This window comes from Bombina bombina, chromosome 6 (assembly GCF_027579735.1).
Source record: "Bombina bombina isolate aBomBom1 chromosome 6, aBomBom1.pri, whole genome shotgun sequence".
NCBI lineage: Eukaryota > Metazoa > Chordata > Amphibia > Anura > Bombinatoridae > Bombina > Bombina bombina.
Window position 1 is genome coordinate 723,016,367 of NC_069504.1, and position 20,103 is coordinate 723,036,469.

General features: G+C 34.8%; 1 protein-coding gene across 3 annotated transcripts in view; it reads right to left on the minus strand.

Annotated features, from left to right (window-relative positions):
* Positions 1-583: 583 nt before the first annotated feature.
* LOC128663544 (cytokine receptor common subunit beta) overlaps positions 584-20,103 on the minus strand; it is a 214,123-nt gene continuing 194,603 nt past the window's right edge. For 2 of the 3 annotated variants that reach the window (XM_053717921.1, XM_053717920.1), the window contains 2 exons: positions 15,476-15,561; positions 584-1,031 (listed from right to left, as the gene is read on the minus strand). In XM_053717921.1, the coding sequence (XP_053573896.1) occupies positions 773-1,031; positions 15,476-15,561 (345 nt within the window). In that variant the 3' untranslated portion in view covers positions 584-772. The remainder of the gene's footprint in view (positions 1,032-15,475; positions 15,562-20,103) is intronic. The other variant, XM_053717922.1, reaches the window with a different exon arrangement.

A 20,103-nucleotide genomic window follows, 5' to 3' on the forward strand; every position in this document is an offset into this window, starting at 1 on the left:
ATATATATATATATATATATATATATATATATGTATATATATGTGTGTATTTATGAGCTTCTATGTGAAGAACATTGGAATTTGAAATATTCATATTTTCATGTTGGGTTAGCGCACTTGAGAAAAGGCGATTGGGTTTGCATGCGAGTAGGGTGTTTTATTTAAAAATAATTTGCTCCATTGACTGCTATGAGGGAATAGGTTATCGCACACAATATCGTAAGTTCGGCTTTTTAAGCGCATTAGGTTAGTGCGCAAACAAAAACAATTTACTTTTAACTCATGATACAAGTACAACCCGACATGCTTAAAAAGTTTACCACTAGCAGAGTTAACGCCCGAGCGGGAGTGTTAAATAGTGCTCCACTTCTAGCCTTTTATAAGATATATATTATTTGTTTTCTATGCAGAACAACTTGAATTAATTCTATACCACCATCAAGGTTCACTGGTTTCATTATCAACAATAAATTATATATAACAATTTGATTACAAAAAGTGTGGGACATTCCCTTCGATCCCTGAATATTTAAAGAATTACATTTTACAAAAAAGAAAAAACACTTAGATTAAGACAGAGAAATACTTGTAAATGTATATATTTTAATATTCGCTTGTAATATTCCATTAATCTTTCTAATTTTTAATAAAACATTTTAAAGCAATGCAGGACAAAATGATGGATTAATGTTACAGATGAACCACATTAGCCCTATTTTTCTATAAGCTAACACAAGCATAGCACCAGCATTATTTCCACAAAAGTACATTTTTAACTGTTGGAGGAACAAAAAATATAGGGACCATCATAGGCATTTTGCAATAATTGGCTGTCCTTTTGTTTTACTGTCTTTTGATCATCAATTAATTCTGAAAATGGCTTGTATCCTGAGATAACTACATTTAAATTTGTTGAATCAATGTCATCATTTTGAAATATTCCAAAGCTATCATCATAATCAATTTGTTCCATATTTTCTGAACCAACATCCTCTTTTTTTATTTCATTAATGGTGAAATCCTTGAAGTCTCTGTTAAATTAAAAAAAAAACATATAAAACAGTCTGTTTCATTGATGTAATGAAAAACAAAAAAACACTAAACAGTGAGTTTTACTTAATATAGCTCATTGCAATATGTATTATTCATCATTTAAAATTGTTATTTTTAAAAAATATATATATATATATTTTCTTCATTTATGTAGTGTCAGTTGCACCCTGACACATCCCTACAAGGGGGGTAGGTCTCTACAGGATGCTGCTGGTGCTGCCGATTCCACGAACAGACGCCGGTTCTGTACATACTGTAGATACATCAGAAAGCAAGGAACTTATGTGCTAACAACGCAAGGTTTGAAGGTCTGGACAAGTCTGGTAACAAAAACTGCTCTTGTACGTTTAAGGAAATTGCACAGTAATTTTTAAAAGGGACAGTCTATACCAGATTTGTTATTGTTTAAAAAGATAGATAATCCCTTTATTACCCATTGCCCGGTTTTGCATAACCAACACAGTTATCTTAATACACTTTTTACCTCTGTGATTACCTTGTATCTAAGCCTCTGCAGACTGCCCCCTTATTTTAGTTCTTTTGACACACTTGCATTTTAAGCAAGCAGTGCTTACTCTTAGGTAACTCCACAGGCGTGAGCACAATGTTATCTATATGGCATACATAAACTAACGCCCTCTAGTTGTGAACAAATGTCAAAATGCATTCAGATAAGAGGCAGCCTTCAAGGGCTAATAAATTAGCATATGAGCCTACCTAGGTTTAGCTTCCAACTGAGAATACCAAGTGAACAAAGCAACATTGATGATAAAAGTAAATTGGAAAGATGTTTAAAATTGCATGCCCTATCTGAATCATTAAATTTTATTTTGACTAGACTGTCTCTTTAAAGGACCAGTAAACACAGTAGATTTCCATAATCAACAAATGCATGATAACAAGACAATACAATAACATTTACTCTGAATTTCAAATGAGTAGTAGATTCTTTTCTAGCACATTTCAAAGTTATGTATATTTCCACTCCCCCTGTACCATTTGATAGCAATCAGCCAATCACTAGACATGTGCGGTTCGTTTCGGATTAATTCGGAAATTCGGTAAATTCGGTAAATTCGGAGATTCGGATCGATTTGGATTTCCGAATTAAAATACTTCCGAATCTACCGAATGAATCCGAAATAGCTGCCGTATCTCCGAATAAATCCGAATTAGCTCGTTAAAATTCGGCATTTCCCCATAGGAAACAATGGGAGTTTCGGCTGAAAAAAAACTAACACCGCAGCCCCATTGTTTCCTATGGGGAAACACTAAGTCTGCACCTAACACCCTAACATGTACCCCGAGTCTCTAAACACCCCTAATCTGACACTTATTAACCCCTAATCTGCTGCCTCCGCTATCGCTGACACCTGCATTATTTTATTAACCCCTAATCTGCCGACCGAATATCGCCGCCACCTACATTATAACTATTAACCCCTAATCTGCTGTCCCTAACACCGCCGACCCCTACATTATAGTTATTAACCCCTAATCTGCCTCCCCCAACGTCGCCGCAATCTAACTACAAGTATTAACCCCTAATCTGCCGACCGAATATCGCCGCCGCCTACATTATAGCTATTAACCCCTAATCTGCTGTCCCTAACACCGCCGACCCCTACATTATAGTTATTAACCCCTAATCTGCCCCCCCAACGTCGCCGCAATCTAACTACAAGTATTAACCCCTAATCTGCCGACCTGATATCGCCGCCGCCTACATTATAGCTATTAACCCCTAATCTGCTGTCCCTAACACCGCCGACCCCTACATTATAGTTATTAACCCCTAATCTGCCTCCCCCAAAGTTGCCACAATCTAACTACAAGTATTAACCCCTAATCTGCCGACCGAATATCGCCGCCGCCTACATTATAGCTATTAACCCCTAATCTGCTGTCACTAACACCGCCGACCCCTACATTATAGTTATTAACCCCTAATCTGCCCCCCCACCAACGTCGCCACAATCTAACTACAAGTATTAACCCCTAATCTGCCGACCGCAAATTGCCGCAACTATAATAAATGTATTAACCCCTAAACCGCCGCACTCCCGCCTCGCAAACACTATAATACATTTTATTAACCCCTAATCTGCCCTCCCTAACATCGCCGCCACCTACCTACAATTATTAACCCCTAATCTGCCGCCCCCAACGTCGCCGCTACTATAATAAGGTTATTAACCCCTAAACCTAAGTCTAACCCTAACACTAACACCCCCTAACTTAAATATAATTTAAATAAAACGAAATAAATTTACTATAGTTAAATAAATTAATCCTATTTAAAACTAAAGACTTACCTGTAAAATAAACCCTAAGATAGCTGCAATATAACTAATAGTTACATTGTAGCTATTTTAGGATTTATTTTTATTTTACAGGCAACTTTGTATTTATTTTAACTAGGTACAATAGTTATTAAATAGTTAATAACTATTTAATAACTACCTAGCTAAAATAAATACAAATTTACCTGTAAAATAAATCCTAACCTAAGTTACAATTACACATAACACTACACTATCATTTAATTAATTAAATAAATGACTCATATTTAAAACTAAATACTTACCTGTAAAATAAACCCTAATATAGCTGCAATATAACTAATAGTTACATTGTAGCTATTTTAGCATTTATATTTATTTTACAGGCAACTTTGTATTTATTTTAACTAGGTACAATAGCTATTAAATAGTTATTGACTAATTAATAGCTACCTAGTTAAAATAATTACAAAATTACCTGTAAAATAAATCCTAACCTAAGTTACAATAAAACCTAACACTACACTATCATTAAATAAATTAACTACAAGTACCTACAATTATCTACAATTAAATAAACTAAAGTACAAAACCCCCCCACTAAATTACAAAAAATAAAAAACCACTAAATTACAAAAAATAAAAAAATATTACAAGAATTTTAAACTAATTACACCTAATCTAAGCCCCCTAATAAAATAACAAAGCCCCCCAAAATAAAAAAAAATGCCCTACCCTATACTAAATTACAAAAGTTAACAGCTCTATTACCTTACCAGCCCTGAACAGGGCACTTTGCGGGGCATGCCCCAAAGAAAACAGCTCTTTTGCCTGTAAAAAAAAAACACAATCCCCCCCCCCACATTACAACCCACCACCCACATACCCCTACTCTAACCCAAACCCCCCTTAAATAAACCTAACACTACCCCCCTGAAGATCTCCCTACCTTGAGTCGTGTTCACCCAGCTGGGCCGAAGTCTTCATCCGATGGGGCAGAAGAGGACATCCAGACCGGCAGAAGTCTTCATCCAAGCGGGGCAAGAAGAGGTCTTCCATCCATCAGAAAAGTACAAAAAAACAAACAAACACTAAGGCCTAGATTTGGAGTTCGGCGGTAAAAGGGCTGTTAACGCTCCGCGGGCTTTTTTCTGGCCGCACCATAAATTTAACTCTGGTATCAAGAGTTAAAACAAATGCTGCGTTAGGCTCCAAAAAAGGAGCGTAGAGCATTTTTACCGCAAATGCAACTCTCGATACCAGAGTTGCTTACGGACGCGGCCGGCCTCAAAAACGTGCTCGTGCACGATTCTCCCATAGGAAACAATGGGACTGTTTGAGCTGAAAAAAAACAGATTGAGCTCGCATTCTATTGGCTGATCGGAACAGCCAATAGAATGCGAGCTCAATCTGATTGGCTGATTGGATCAGCCAATCGGATTGAACTTGATTCTGATTGGCTGATTCCATCAGCCAATCAGAAAATTCCTACCTTAATTCCGATTGGCTGATAGAATCCTATAAGCCAATCGGAATTCGAGGGACGCCATCTTGGATGACGTCCCTTAAAGGAACCGTCATTAGTCGGGAGACATCGGAAGAAGAGGATGGATCCGCGTCGCCTGCTTCAAGATGGACCCGCTCCGCACCGGATGGAAGAAGATCGAAGATGCCGCTTGGAGAAGATGTTTGCCGGTCCGGATGTCCTCTTCTTGCCGGATAGGAGGAAGACTTTGGAGCACCGGATTATGGATCGCCAACCCCCGCTTGGGTTGGATGAAGATCTTGGAGCCAGGACGGATCGGTGATACCTGGATGGTGAAGACAAGGTAGGAAGATCTTCAGGGGATTAGTGTTAGGTTTATTTAAGGGGGGTTTGGGTTAGATTAGGGGTATGTGGGTGGTGGGTTGTAATGTTGGGGGGGGGTATTGTATGTTTTTTTTTACAGGCAAAAGAGCTGAAATTCTTGGGGCATGCCCCGCAAAGGGCCCTGTTCAGGGCTGGTAAGGTAAAAGAGCTTGTAACTTTTTTAATTTAGAATAGGGTAGGGAATTTTTTATTTTGGGGGGCTTTGTTATTTTATTAGGGGGCTTAGAGTAGGTGTAATTAGTTTAAAATTGTTGTAATATTTTTCTTATGTTTGTAAATATTTTTTTATTTTCTGTAACTTAGTTCTTTTTTATTTTTTGTACTTTAGCTAGTTTATTTAATTGTATTTATTTGTAGGAATTGTGTTTAATTAATTTATTGATAGTGTAGTGTTAGGTTAATTGTAGGTAATTGTAGGTAGTTTATTTAATTATTTTATTGATAGGGTAGTGTTAGGTTTAATTATAACTTAGGTTAGGATTTATTTTACAGGTAAATTTGTTATTATTTTAACTAGGTAACTATTAAATAGTTCTTAACTATTTAATAGCTATTGTACCTGGTTAAAATAATTACAAAGTTGCCTGTAAAATAAATATTAATCCTAAAATAGCTATAATATAATTATAATTTATATTGTAGCTATATTAGGATTTATTTTACAGGTAAGTATTTAGCTTTAAATAGGAATAAGTTATTTAATAAGAGTTAATTTATTTCGTTAGATAAAAATTATATTTAACTTAGGGGGGTGTTAGTGTTAGGGTTAGACTTAGCTTTAGGGGTTAATACATTTATTAGAATAGCGGTGAGGTCCGGTCGGCAGATTAGGGGTTAATAATTGAAGGTAGGTGTCGGCGATGTTAGGGAGGGCAGATTAGGGGTTAATACTATTTATGATAGGGTTAGTGAGGCGGATTAGGGGTTAATACATTTATTATAGTAGCGCTCAGGTCCGCTCGGCAGATTAGGGGTTAATAAGTGTAGGCAGGTGTCGGCGACGTTGAGGGGGGCAGATTAGGGGTTAATAAATATAATATAGGGGTCGGCGATGTTAGGGGCAGCAGATTAGGGGTACATAGGGATAACGTAGGTGGCGGCGCTTTGCGGTCGGAAGATTAGGGGTTAATTATTGTAAGTAGCTGGCGGCGACGTTGTGGGGGGCAGGTTAGGGGTGAATAAATATAATACAGGGGTCGGCGGGGTTAGGGGCAGCAGATTAGGGGTACATAAATATAACGTAGGTGGCGGTCGGCAGATTAGGGGTTAAAAATTTTAATCGAGTGGCGGCGGTGTGGGGGGACCTCGGTTTAGGGGTACATAGGTAGTTTATGGGTGTTAGTGTACTTTAGGGTACAGTAGTTAAGAGCTTTATGAACCGGCGTTAGCCAGAAAGCTCTTAACTCCTGCTATTTTCAGGCGGCTGGAATTTTGTCGTTAGAGCTCTAACGCTCACTTCAGAAACGACTCTAAATACCGGCGTTAGAAAGATCCCATTGAAAAGATAGGCTACGCAAATGGCGTAGGGGGATCTGCGGTATGGAAAAGTCGCGGCTGTAAAGTGAGCGTTAGACCCTTTAATCACTGACTCCAAATACCAGCGGGCGGCCAAAACCAGCGTTAGGAGCCTCTAACGCTGGTTTTGACGGCTACCGCCGAACTCCAAATCTAGGCCTAAATTAGCAAAAATAATAAAATATTACAATAATTTTAAACTAATTACACCTAATCTAAGCCCCCTACTAGCTATTAATATAGCTACAATATAACTAATAGTTACATTGTAGCTATTTTAGGATTTATATTTATTTTACAGGCAACTTTGTATTTATTTTAACTAGGTACAATAGCTATTAAATAGTTAATAACTACCTAGCTAAAATAAATACAAATTTACCTGTAAAATAAACCCTAACCTAAGTTACAATTACACCTAACACTACACTGTCATTAAATTAACTAAATAAATTAATCCTATATAAAACTAAATACTTACCTGTAAAATAAACCCTAATATAGCTACAATATAACTAATAGTTGCATTGTAGCTATTTTAGCATTTATATTTATTTTACAGGCAACTTTGTATTTATTTTAACTAGGTACAATAGCTATTAAATAGTTATTGACTAATTAATAGCTACCTAGTTAAAATAATTACAAAATTACCTGTAAAATAAATCCTAACCTAAGTTACAATAAAACCTAACACTACACTATCATTAAATAAATTAACTACAAGTACCTACAATTATCTACAATTAAATAAACTAAAGTACAAAACCCCCCCACTAAATTACAAAAAATAAAAAACCACTAAATTACAAAAAATAAAAAAATATTACAAGAATTTTAAACTAATTACACCTAATCTAAGCCCCCTAATAAAATAACAAAGCCCCCCAAAATAAAAAAATGCCCTACCCTATACTAAATTACAAAAGTAATCAGCTCTATTACCTTACCAGCCCTGAACAGGGCCTTTTGCGGGGCATGCCCCAAAGAAAACAGCTCTTTTGCCTGTAAAAAAAAAACACAATACCCCCCCCCACATTACAACCCACCACCCACATACCCCTACTCTAACCCAAACCCCCCTTAAATAAACCTAACACTACCCCCCTGAAGATCTCTCTACCGTGTCTTCACCCAGCGGGCCGAAGTCTTCATCCGATCGGGCAGAAGAGGACATCCAGACCGGCAGAAGTCTTCATCCAAGCGGGGCAAGAAGAGGTCTTCCATCCATCAGAAGTCTTGATCCAGGCGGCATCTTCTCTGTTCATCCATCCGGAGCGGAGCGGCAGCATCCTGAAGACATCCCACGCAGAGCATCCTCTTCTTTCTTGATCCGACGACTAGGTGACTGTACCTTTAAGTGACGTCATCCAAGATGGCATCCCTTGAATTCCGATTGGCTGATAGGATTCTATCAGCCAATCGGAATTAAGGTAGGAAAAATCTGATTGGCTGATTCAATCAGCCAATCAGATTCAAGTTCAATCCGATTGGCTGATTGGATCAGCCAATCAGATTGACCTCGCATTCTATTGGCTGTTCCGATCAGCCAATAGAATGCGAGCTCAATCTGATTGGCTGATTGGATCAGCCAATCGGATTGAACTTGAATCTGATTGGCTGATTGAATCCGACGACTAGGTTTATTTTACAGGTAAATTTGTATTTATTTTAGCTAGGTAGTTATTAACTATTTAATAGCTATTGTACCTAGTTAAAATAAATACAAAGTTGCCTGTAAAATAAATATAAATCCTAAAATAGCTACAATGTAACTATTAGTTATATTGTAGCTATATTAATAGCTAGTAGGGGGCTTAGATTAGGTGTAATTAGTTTAAAATTATTGTAATATTTTATTATTCTTGCTAATTTAGTGTTTGTTTGTTTTTTTGTACTTTTCTGATGGATGGAAGACCTCTTCTTGCCCCGCTTGGATGAAGACTTCTGCCAGTCTGGATGTCCTCTTCTGCCCCATCGGATGAAGACTTCGGCCCGGCTGGGTGAACACGACTCAAGGTAGGGAGATCTTCAGGGGGGTAGTGTTAGGTTTATTTAAGGGGGGTTTGGGTTAGAGTAGGGGTATGTGGGTGGTGGGTTGTAATGTGGGGGGGGGGTATTGTGTTTTTTTTTACAGGCAAAAGAGCTGTTTTCTTTGGGGCATGCCCCGCAAAAGGCCCTGTTCAGGGCTGGTAAGGTAATAGAGCTGTTAACTTTTGTAATTTAGTATAGGGTAGGGCATTTTTTTTTATTTTGGGGGGCTTTGTTATTTTATTAGGGGGCTTAGATTAGGTGTAATTAGTTTAAAATTCTTGTAATATTTTTTTATTTTTTGTAATTTAGTGTTTTGTTTTTTTTGTAATTTAGTGGGGGGTTTTTGTACTTTAGTTTATTTAATTGTAGATAATTGTAGGTACTTGTAGTTAATTTATTTAATGACAGTGTAGTGTTAGGTTTAATTGTAACTTAGGTTAGGATTTATTTTACAGGTAATTTTGTAATTATTTTAACTAGGTAGCTATTAATTAGTCAATAACTATTTAATAGCTTTTGTACCTAGTTAAAATAAATACAAAGTTGCCTGTAAAATAAATATAAATGCTAAAATAGCTACGATGTAACTATTAGTTATATTGCAGCTATCTTAGGGTTTATTTTACAGGTAAGTATTTTGTTTTAAATATGATTCATTTATTTAGTTAATTTAATGATAGTGTAGTGTTAGGTGTAATTGTAACTTAGGTTAGGATTTATTTTACAGGTAAATTTGTATTTATTTTAGCTAGGTAGTTATTAAATAGTTATTAACTATTTAATAACTATTGTACCTAGTTAAAATAAATACAAAGTTGCCTGTAAAATAAAAATAAATCCTAAAATAGCTACAATGTAACTATTAGTTATATTGCAGCTATCTTAGGCTTTATTTTACAGGTAAGTCTTTAGTTTTAAATTAATTTATTTAACTATAGTAAACTTATTTCGTTTTATTTAAATTATATTTAAGTTAGGGGGTGTTAGTGTTAGGGTTAGACTTAGGTTTAGGGGTTAATAACCTTATTATAGTAGCGGCGACGTTGGGGGCGGGAGATTAGGGGTTAATAATTGTAGGTAGGTGGCGGCGATGTTAGGGAGGGCAGATTAGGGGTTAATAAAATGTATTATAGTGTTTGCGAGGCGGGAGTGCGGCGGTTTAGGGGTTAATACATTTATTATAGTGGCGGCGATTTGCGGTCGGCAGATTAGGGGTTAATACTTGTAGTTAGATTGTGGCGACGTTGGGGGGAGGCAGATTAGGGGTTAATAACTATAATGTAGGGGTCGGCGGTGTTAGGGACACCAGATTAGGGGTTAATAGCTATAATGTAGGCGGCGGCGATATCGGGTCGGCAGATTAGGGGTTAATACTTGTAGTTAGATTGCGGCGACGTTGGGGGAGGCAGATTAGGGGTTAATAACTATAATGTAGGGGTCGGCGGTGTTAGGGACAGCAGATTAGGGGTTAATAGCTATAATGTAGGCGGCGGCGATATCGGGTCGGCAGATTAGGGGTTAATACTTGTAGTTAGATTGTGGCGACGTTGGGGGAGGCAGATTAGGGGTTAATAACTATAATGTAGGGGTCGGCGGTGTTAGGGACAGCAGATTAGGGGTTAATAGCTATAATGTAGGTTGCGGCGATATCCGATCGGCAGATTAGGGGTTAAATAATGTTATTATAGGGTTTGCGATGTGGGGGGGCCTCGGTTTAGTGGTTCATAGGTAGTTTATGGGTGTTAGTGACTTAGTGTACTAAATGGGTGTTAGTGTACTAAAAACATACCGAATTTCGGAACGGAATAGAACCGAATTCAGCCGAATCCGAATAAATCCGAAACGAATTTATTCGGATCCGAATAAATCCGAAACGAATTTATTCAAATTTTGCCGAATCCGATTCGATCCGAAACGAAATTCGAAAAGTCCGAATCGATCCGAACCGAAAACGAACCGAATTTTTTAGCCGTGCACATGTCTACCAATCACAAATGCATGTACGTATAGTCTGAGTTCTTGCACATGCTCAGTAGTGTAAATATAAAAGACTGTGCACATTTTTTTTTAATGGAAGTAAATTGGAAAGTTGTTTAAAATTACATGCTGTATCTGAATCATGAAAAATTAAATAAAACCTGAGTGTCCCTTTAAGTACTTATAAGAAGGAGACTGAAACAAGTGGACACTACCACTCCATTTAGAGGATTGAAGATTGTTTTTTTTAAAAGTAATAAAGTTTAGATGTTAGGATTTGAAGATAAAGATCTTCCCCTTACTATTGAGAGGACTCATAGGCTGCGAACAGACTTTGATAATGGGAGAAAAAGACCTAGACCAGTTATCGCTCTTGATTTTAAACTAAAAGTGACTGTTGAAATTAAAGGGAAAAAATATTAAACTTTAATGATTATTCAGTAGATACACTTAATAAAAGGAATACATTAGCACTAATTTGCACCAGATTAATTAAGGAGGGTATAAAAGCAACTGTTATTTACCCCGCTAAATTGAAGGTTGTAGACACTGATGGAGTAAAAATATTTAATAATCCAGGGGAAGCATATGATTACTCTAAGTTATCAGCTGGATAGATAAATGTCTTTCTTATTATCATTAAGACACTTTTTTTAAGGCTAGGTGATGTTTGACTTTGAGTGGAGTATCCTTTTTTTTTTTTTAGTCTCCTCCTCCGCCTATGTCTTTCCTCTCCTTTAGCTTTTACTTCCATCTTTTTGGTATATACCTTATTGTATAAAATATAAAACATGAATACACTAAAGCTAATCTCCTGGAAAGTGGGTAGAGTTACTTTACCCATAAAGAGAAAGGCAATCATTAAACATTTAAAACAATGTGGAACTGATATAGCTTTAATACAAAAGACTCATCTAAATCAAGAAGAAGTTGTCAAATTGAAAACAAATTCGGTAGGAGAGATAAATGCCACATCGTGCAGAAGAAGAAATAAAGAGTAGCAATGTTATTAAATAGAAACTTGAAATTTAAAATTTTAAGCAAAAAATTACATCCGGAAGAATGTTTTTTAATAAAGATTGATATGGATTTATCTTGTTTTAATATATGTAGGGCTAGATTACATTGGAGTCTATGGAATCTCGCTCTTGTAAGAACGTGAGCTCAATTGGTGTTAACTTGTAATACTAGTGCACATAAGCGTGCTCTGGTATTACAAAGTAGGACGCTAATATCGCTTTCTTGAAAACTATATTTAGCGCTCCCCTTGTAATCTGGCCCATGATGTTTACAGACCAAAAATAGTTTTCATAGACAATTTGGGGATAAACTGCAAATTAAACTGTTTGAGTACATTGCCGAAATCTTAAAATTGGAGGAGACTTTAATATGTTGCCAAATTCTCCTATAGATAGATGTAATCCAATTGTTAAAAAACACATTTTCAGCCATTCTAAACTACATAATATTTTTTTATTTTTTTTATTTAAATGTTAGAGCTATTTGGAGGGTTCACAACCCAACTACAAAATCCTATTCATGTCTGTCTTGGGCTCATAAATCATATTGAGGAATTTATCTATTTTTTATTGCCACTAAAATGGTAAAATCTGCTAGGCAGACAAATTTTAACCCCATTACAATATCAGATCATGCTCCAATTAATATTGATATTCTTATTAAAGGGACAGTAAACACCAAAATGTTTGTTGTTTAAAAATTTAGATAATCCCTTTATTACCCATTCCCCAATTTTGCATAACCAACACAGTTATAATAATGTACTTTTTACCTCTGTGATTACCTTTTATCTATGCCTCGGCAAACTGCCCCCTTATTTCAGTTCTTTTGACAGACTTGCATTTTTTAGCCAATCAGTGCTGACTCCTAGGAGCTTCACATGCCTGAGCTCAATGTAATCTATATGAAACACATGAACTAAAGCCCTCTATTGGTGAAAAACTGTCAAAATGCCTTCAGATTAGAAGCAGTCTTCAAGGTCTAATAAATTAGCACGTGAACCTCCTAGATTTAGCTTTCAACTAAGAATAAGAGAAAAAAGCAAAATTCGTAATAAAAGTAAATTGGAAAGTTGTTTAAAATGACATGCCCTATTTAAACCATGAAAGATTTCTTTTTACTTTACTGTCCCTTTAAGAAAAAAGAATTTTCCCAAATATTTAATAAAATTTTTTAATTTTGCTACATTTTTAAAAACCAAATGGAAAGAATATGAAATTAATAACATTTAATATTAAGTAAAGTTTGAATTATATTGGGAAACAGCAAAGGCTGTATTGAGGTGAGAAATAATTGCCTAGTTAGCTAAACTAAAAAAAAAAATTGGGCAAATGAAACTTTTGAATCATTTATCCAGTTAATTTAATAGATACTTATCTGAACCCAATAAAATAAATTGGGAAAAATAAATTTTTGCTAAATAACAAATAAAAACTTCACAATAGGACTTAAAATACATAAGTAAATTTCAAAGATCCGGAAACAAAAACTAGTGAATTCCTAGCTAGAATATCTAAAACCTCACAGAAAAAAAACTATATAACTTTAATTAAGGAAGGAAAACGACAATTTTCATCTTAAGAAGATATTTCTAAAAACTTTCTAAATTGCTTTAATAAAATCTATCAAACTATAGGCATATTGATCTTGTTAAAAAATATAAATTTTGAAACAATATTAATCTACCTTTGTTGATCAACTAAAAGAACATAATAAACCCACTGAGAGAAAATAAATAAAAGCTATCAAAAATTTGTCATAGAATAAAGCCTGTGGTCTAGATTTTTTACCAAATGAATTCTATAAATTAATGAATTAATAGATTATTCCAGCATTAGAAAATTTGTTCAACTTTTACTATTTATCTCAAACTAAAAATAAAAGCATTTGCAGACTCATTCATTTAATTAATACTTAAATCTAATAAAGACCAAACAGAATTAGCATCATCAGCTGCTCTCACCCTTTAGATTATTATTTCACCTGTGCTCTAGTTAAGATATAATGAACTCTGGCCTGTTAAAGGTCCTGAGGACTGCAGTTGAGAAACACTAATATAGACCAATCTCACTATTGAATTCTGATTATAAAATATTAACGAGTATTATAGCTAAAAGAATACAATTAATAGTCTCTAAAATAGTTAATTTGGACCAATCAGGATTTATTAATGGCAGATCATAATTCTATAATATTAAAAAAAGTAATGAATATTATTTCTCATACATGGGAAAATAAAAAAAAAGTTGAATGGCTTAGACTTAGACGTATTAATAATATTTCTAGATGTTGAAAAAGCATTTGACTCTATAGAATGGGACCACTTATTTACTATATTAAATAACTAAGGATCCAAGGGTAACTTAGAGTTCATATTGCTAACTTGTATCCCATTTATTGTTTTTCTAATATAAATTGATAATGGTTTTAGAGTGAGGTTAAATAAAAGTGGTAGACAAAGGACAACCTTGTTGAGTGCCCCTCTGTAAATTAAAGTAAGTTGTAACTTCACCCTTAATCAGTATAGCTGCGTTTGGAGAGTTATATAAAAATTGAATGGAGTTAAAATTAGCTTTATATATCAATGACTTGCTCCTGTTTATTAAAGACTTTAAGACACAAATCCCTAAAGTCATGGAGATTTTAGAACATACGGGCTAATGTTTAGATATAAGAAAGAAAAATCAGAAGTAATGTGGTTATTAGAAAAAAAACCTCCCTTTAAGATCTTTCCTTTAACATAGTAGATAAATAATTTAAATATTTAGGAATACAAATATCTATATGTCCCTATGAATTGTATGATATCAATTATAAAACCCATATACATACAAATTTAGAAGATAAAAAAATGTGGAGACATCTTCCCATAACTTTTTAAGGAAAAATAAATAGGGTAAACATGATTTTTCTACCTAAAATCCTATATTTAATGCAAACTCTTAAAACTCTGATGCAGAAGAATGGTCTACTTAGACTTATTAATTATATTTGGCTGGATGACAAGTAAATAAAAAATTTCTGACAAACGTAGACTAAAATTTAGTCAGCCCATATAATATAAAGGAACTAATTTTACCATTTATAGTTAAAAAAATAATGAGTATTTGGACCCCTATATTAGCTTGGCAAAAGCACTCCTTAGACTTTTCATACACTACATTCCTAACAATAAGAGGAAATCCTGAAGTTATACTTGGTATGGATTCAAAGATTAGTAAGATATGGTATGATTCACTGTCTTTTATGTATATTTACTTTAGTATTCATTTTTAACAGTCATTTTAATAATCACTTTAATATTTCATCATGAGGGTTAACTGCAACACAATACCACGAGCTTGCGGTAGCAATAACCAGCCTCTTGTAATAAATTAGCGCCCACTTTTAATCTAGTCCTAAATCCAGTATTGTAAAAAACAGTAATATATCCTTTTTATAATTTCTATTTACTATGAGATGCTCATCTTAATAAGGAAGTGGAAATGTAATTAACATTATATCATAAGAGGTTAAAGAGGAGGGAAGGATAAAACAGAATTGTTTTTAATCTCATTTATTTATTTTCATCTTTCAGAGAAAAAAAGATGACCTGTCTATCTATCTATCTATCTATCTATCTATCTATCTATCTATCTATCTATCTATCTATCTATATGAGAAATAATAACAGAAATAACAGAGCACATAAGCCTGGAAAATCAGAAGATATGATTTCACTTACTTGTAGGAAGTCATAGTTTTACAGACATCAAACAACTCTTCATAATGGTGATTTTCTTCATATTGACACTTCAAATGTGATCCCTTCTAAAAAGAAAGCAAATTATTAATGAATAAACCCACCTTGTCATCTGTTTTTAACCAAGGACAATGGTTAAATATATAAATCTGTTGGCACTCTACAAATACCTGATAATAATAATAATACACCCATAACTAAAAATGAAAAAATATGAAAGTGGTAAGCCACATTGATAAACAAATTAAAACCTAGAATTTTGTGTACAAAAGCAATTTATTATAATATTTAAGATCTCATTTCACATGTGACGTAAAGGGAAAATAAAGTTTTTTTTTCATGATTCCGATTTTAAAAAAAAAAAAATTTTTTTCTAGTATCAGGTTTATTTCATTATCTTGGCATAATTTTTTGATATGGTAGCTGTTTTGCAAGAATCTTTTAAACAATGTTATACATTATGGAAACATTGGTCTTGTGATATTTTAAAACTGCTAGACACACGCACACTACCTACCTATGTATGCTTTTCTACAAAGAATACTCTTAGAACAAAGAACATTTTCTAAGTAAATAGGAATCCTGTTTTGAAATGTATTATCTACCTGAAATCATGAAAAAAAAATGTAACTAAAAAAAAAATTACACACATAAGGTAAAATAAAAATATTCACAAATGTAATATAAAATTAAAATTTTCATCAACATAGATTTAAGACAAAACTAAAGAAGAAAATTGATTATCAAGAAAAATAAGTATATTTATTAATAAGAAAATAATTTAAATTGTATTAATAGCATATAAATAAGGCCTTTATTATGACATATTTGTATTACTTAATACTGAATTAATTAATTCATTCTCTTGCAGTGGACACCAATAGCTATAGGGCTAGATTATAATTGAAGAGCTAATTTAACCTGCACCCGTAAAGGGGCAAATTTGCCCATTTAAGGGCACAAGTTAAATAACTGGCCATCACGGTAGCACTTTACACTATGTGAAATTAACCAGAAGTCAGAACTCTGGCTAATTAAAAAAATGTCCCCCAATTACCCCCCAAAAAAAGTGTACATTTCCCTTCATAAATAAAAAATAGTATCATCTTTATTTTTTAATTAAAAAAACTGCACAAAGCAGTTATAAGTGGTTAAAGTGAGGGGATGTGGGATGTTAGAAAAAAACGGAACTGAAAAGTGTCTTTACATTGTAGTCTATGGGGGACTGTGTTTATACTGTTAATATATATGTATATGCTAAGTGAATAAAATTGGAATGTAAAATATTTACATTAAATACATAGTAAAAAGACATTATATAATAATAAAAATGATTAAAAAATATTTTACAAGTTTTAAGGTTTTTGAGTGGAAAGGACCCCAAAGTGCACTCTCACCTCTTAAAATGTCAGCCAGAGTGTCAGGAACAACAATATCCACTTCAAAGTTAAAGATCCGCACTCACTGGACTTAAAAAAAAAAACAATAGTTTATTGTGTACAGTGACGTTTCAGTGAGCCAACCGTCTCCCTCATCTGATGAAGGGGACGATTGGCTCCTCAAAACGTCACTGTACACAATAAACTATTGTTATTTTTTAAACTCCAGCGAGTGCGGATCTGTAACTTTGAAGTATATATATATATATATATACACACACACACATGCTGTATATGTACATATACACCCATATATATATATATATATATATATATATATATATATATATATATATATATATATATATATATATATATATATACAGTATATATATATATATATATATTATATATATATATATATATATATATATATATATATATATATATATATATATATATATATATACATACATACATTATAGCCCTTTCCAGTCAAACACCTTGCCATATACCATTTAGCTTTTAACCCTTTAAAAAATTTTTTTAATATTTATAAGAATAATTTCTATCAGAAACTGTATATATGAGTTTAACACTTTATTTTAATGTATTTATGTTGTGTTTGGTGAACATGTTTTTAATCTTTATGATTTATGCTAGGTCTTCAGTCACGGTAAACGACAAGTGCATTTTATATTTGCATTCAAGCGCACTCATTTACTTTCAACTTATAATATGTGCGCAAGTTAGAGTGGTCGCCACCCGTGCAAATTTTAGTTTGCCACTTGTAATCTAGGCCAGTATCTAATAATTTCAAGGTTTCAGTTATGTGCAGCATCTTAATGTTATGTGAACAAGTGAAAACACTGTTGGCTAGTTGACGTAGAAGCATAGGAAGTGCCTGTGAGCTCTGTGCGTCTGTTCCTACATATTCCAAAACACAGTTCTGCATGAGGAGAGTTATGGTGAGGAGTTATATTGCACATCCTCATATCCTGCATGGCTAAATGCCACCCCTGTTGTCTTCTTAGTGTCTCAAAACTTGAGTGCCATGCGGGGCAGTTATGGTGCACAGTGTGAATCACACACAGCGAGTAGACATATGCAGGTGTGATTGAAAGGAGGAGATTAGTGATTAGCCTGATCAATTGAAGAACCTGACTATTTGAGAATTAGCCACACTCTGCTTGAAGAGAAGCAGGGAGAATGTGATAGTCTGTTTGAGGGACCTCCAGAGGATAATCCTGGCTGTAATGCTGATATTTATATAAAAAAGAAAAAGTATTTGCCCTTCATTTACAAGTAACATTCCCTTCCTGTACTATCTACTACTCTCTCTCTTTTCTCTCCTCGCTCTATCTCTTCTCTCTCTCTCTTGTTCTGCCCCTATTCCCTTTTTTCTCTCTTTCCCCCTCCCTTCTTGCTCTTTCTATTCACTATCTCCCTGTCCCTCTCTTTACTCTGTTTCTCCATTCCCACCTTTATTCTCTTCAATCTCTCTTTTCATGCTCTCCCTTATCTCTCTCTGCCAGTCTTTATTCTATAAACACTCTTCTTCCCTATATATTTGTTTCTTTTCTCTCCACTATTTCCCCTCTCTTTTCTGTTTTTCTCCCCTCTCTCCCCGTCCTGCTCTTCAATCTCCCTTTAATCTATCTCCCCTCTCTATCTCAGCCCACTCTCTTCTCTCTTTCTCTTTCTCCCTTCTCTTTCTTTCCTCTCTCTCTCCTCTCTATTTACTCTTCTCCCTCTATACTTTTACTTATTTTCTCCTCCAGTCTCCCTCTTCATGCTCTCTTGTCTCTCCCTACTCTCCTCTCCCTATATTCTTTCTCTATTCTCTCTCTCTCTCTCTCTCTCTCTCTCTCTCTGTCTCTCTGTCTCTCCACACTCCACTCCGATCCTCTTTCTGACTTTGTACACTATCTTTCTATTCTCTCATCCTTTCTCTATCTCTACTCTCTACTTCTCTCTATTTTCTGTCTCTTGTCTCTTTTTATTCTCTTCTTTACTTTTTCTCCACTCCACTGTCATTCTCCATTTCATACTTCCTTTATCTCTTCTCTTTCTTTTTATGCATTCTCTCATGCCATCTTTTTCTCTCTCCTCTATTTACTTTTGCCTCCTTTCTACGTCTTCCCTTTCTCTCACCAGTCTCATTATCTTTACTTCCTCTCTCTTCTTTTTCTCTTAACTCCTTAACTTTAACTTTCCTACTCTCTGAAGGGGCAGATCTGGAGTATGATTTGGGCATGGAGCTGACAGAGTGGGTGCAGGACAAGGTGTGTGATCTCAAATTTGATGTTACATACCAGAGAAGCATGCTGCAACTGGTCGAAAATCTATAAGCTTGTAAGAAGTACATAAAATGTTTAAATAATCATAATTTGTTAGCAGCCAAAAATGGCCACTAACCTCCGCCAACCTATTGCATGTATATTTTGGTATGTGAAGTTTCTCCAATTAAGTTAGACTCTTAAATACTTTACCCTACTTGTACATGCTGATTTGTGCATGTGCAGTTTGAAATAGCTAACTGCAAAATATTAAAAGTGCATTGCTAAATGGTTATACAAGAAAACAGCTAACTGGGCAAGCAGAAAGCTGTGGGCAGAACTTCGCAGCCATTTTCGGCTGCTAAGAAGCAATGATTATTAAAATGTTTCATGTAGGGGGGGGGCGGAGTGGGCCAAAGACCAGCATGGCAGTATTCAAGTGAGCTCCATGAAACTGTGTCTTTGGGCAACCTGTAATTACCCTCAGGGGAGCTAATTTCAGATCGAATGGGTAATCCCAGACTCTCTTACCCTCCCACCTACCACTGATTCAGACCGACAGCTTCTGAGGGCATCTGCAGTATCAGCAGTATCAGCAGTAACGCCATCCACCACAACAGGCAATCCACGAGACATCACAGCAGATAAATCCGCAACCTCAGCATCAGAGCAGGAATACATAAAGTTGTGACAGCAGAACAGTGTCTATGGTCCTACTGTTATAGCAGAGGTGATACATACACCGGAGCCACAACTGAGCCAGGGAGTTGCAGAGCACAACCATAGCATTTGATGCAACACCAGCCTTAAACAGTGAGTACCTGCTGCCATAACTGAAGTCCCACAGCAACTTTAATCACTGCTATAAACAATACCCTCTCTGGACCCCTATAAAAGAAGAGGGAATCTATGGACCTTAATTCATGACAGACAGATCAGTTCTACACCAAAG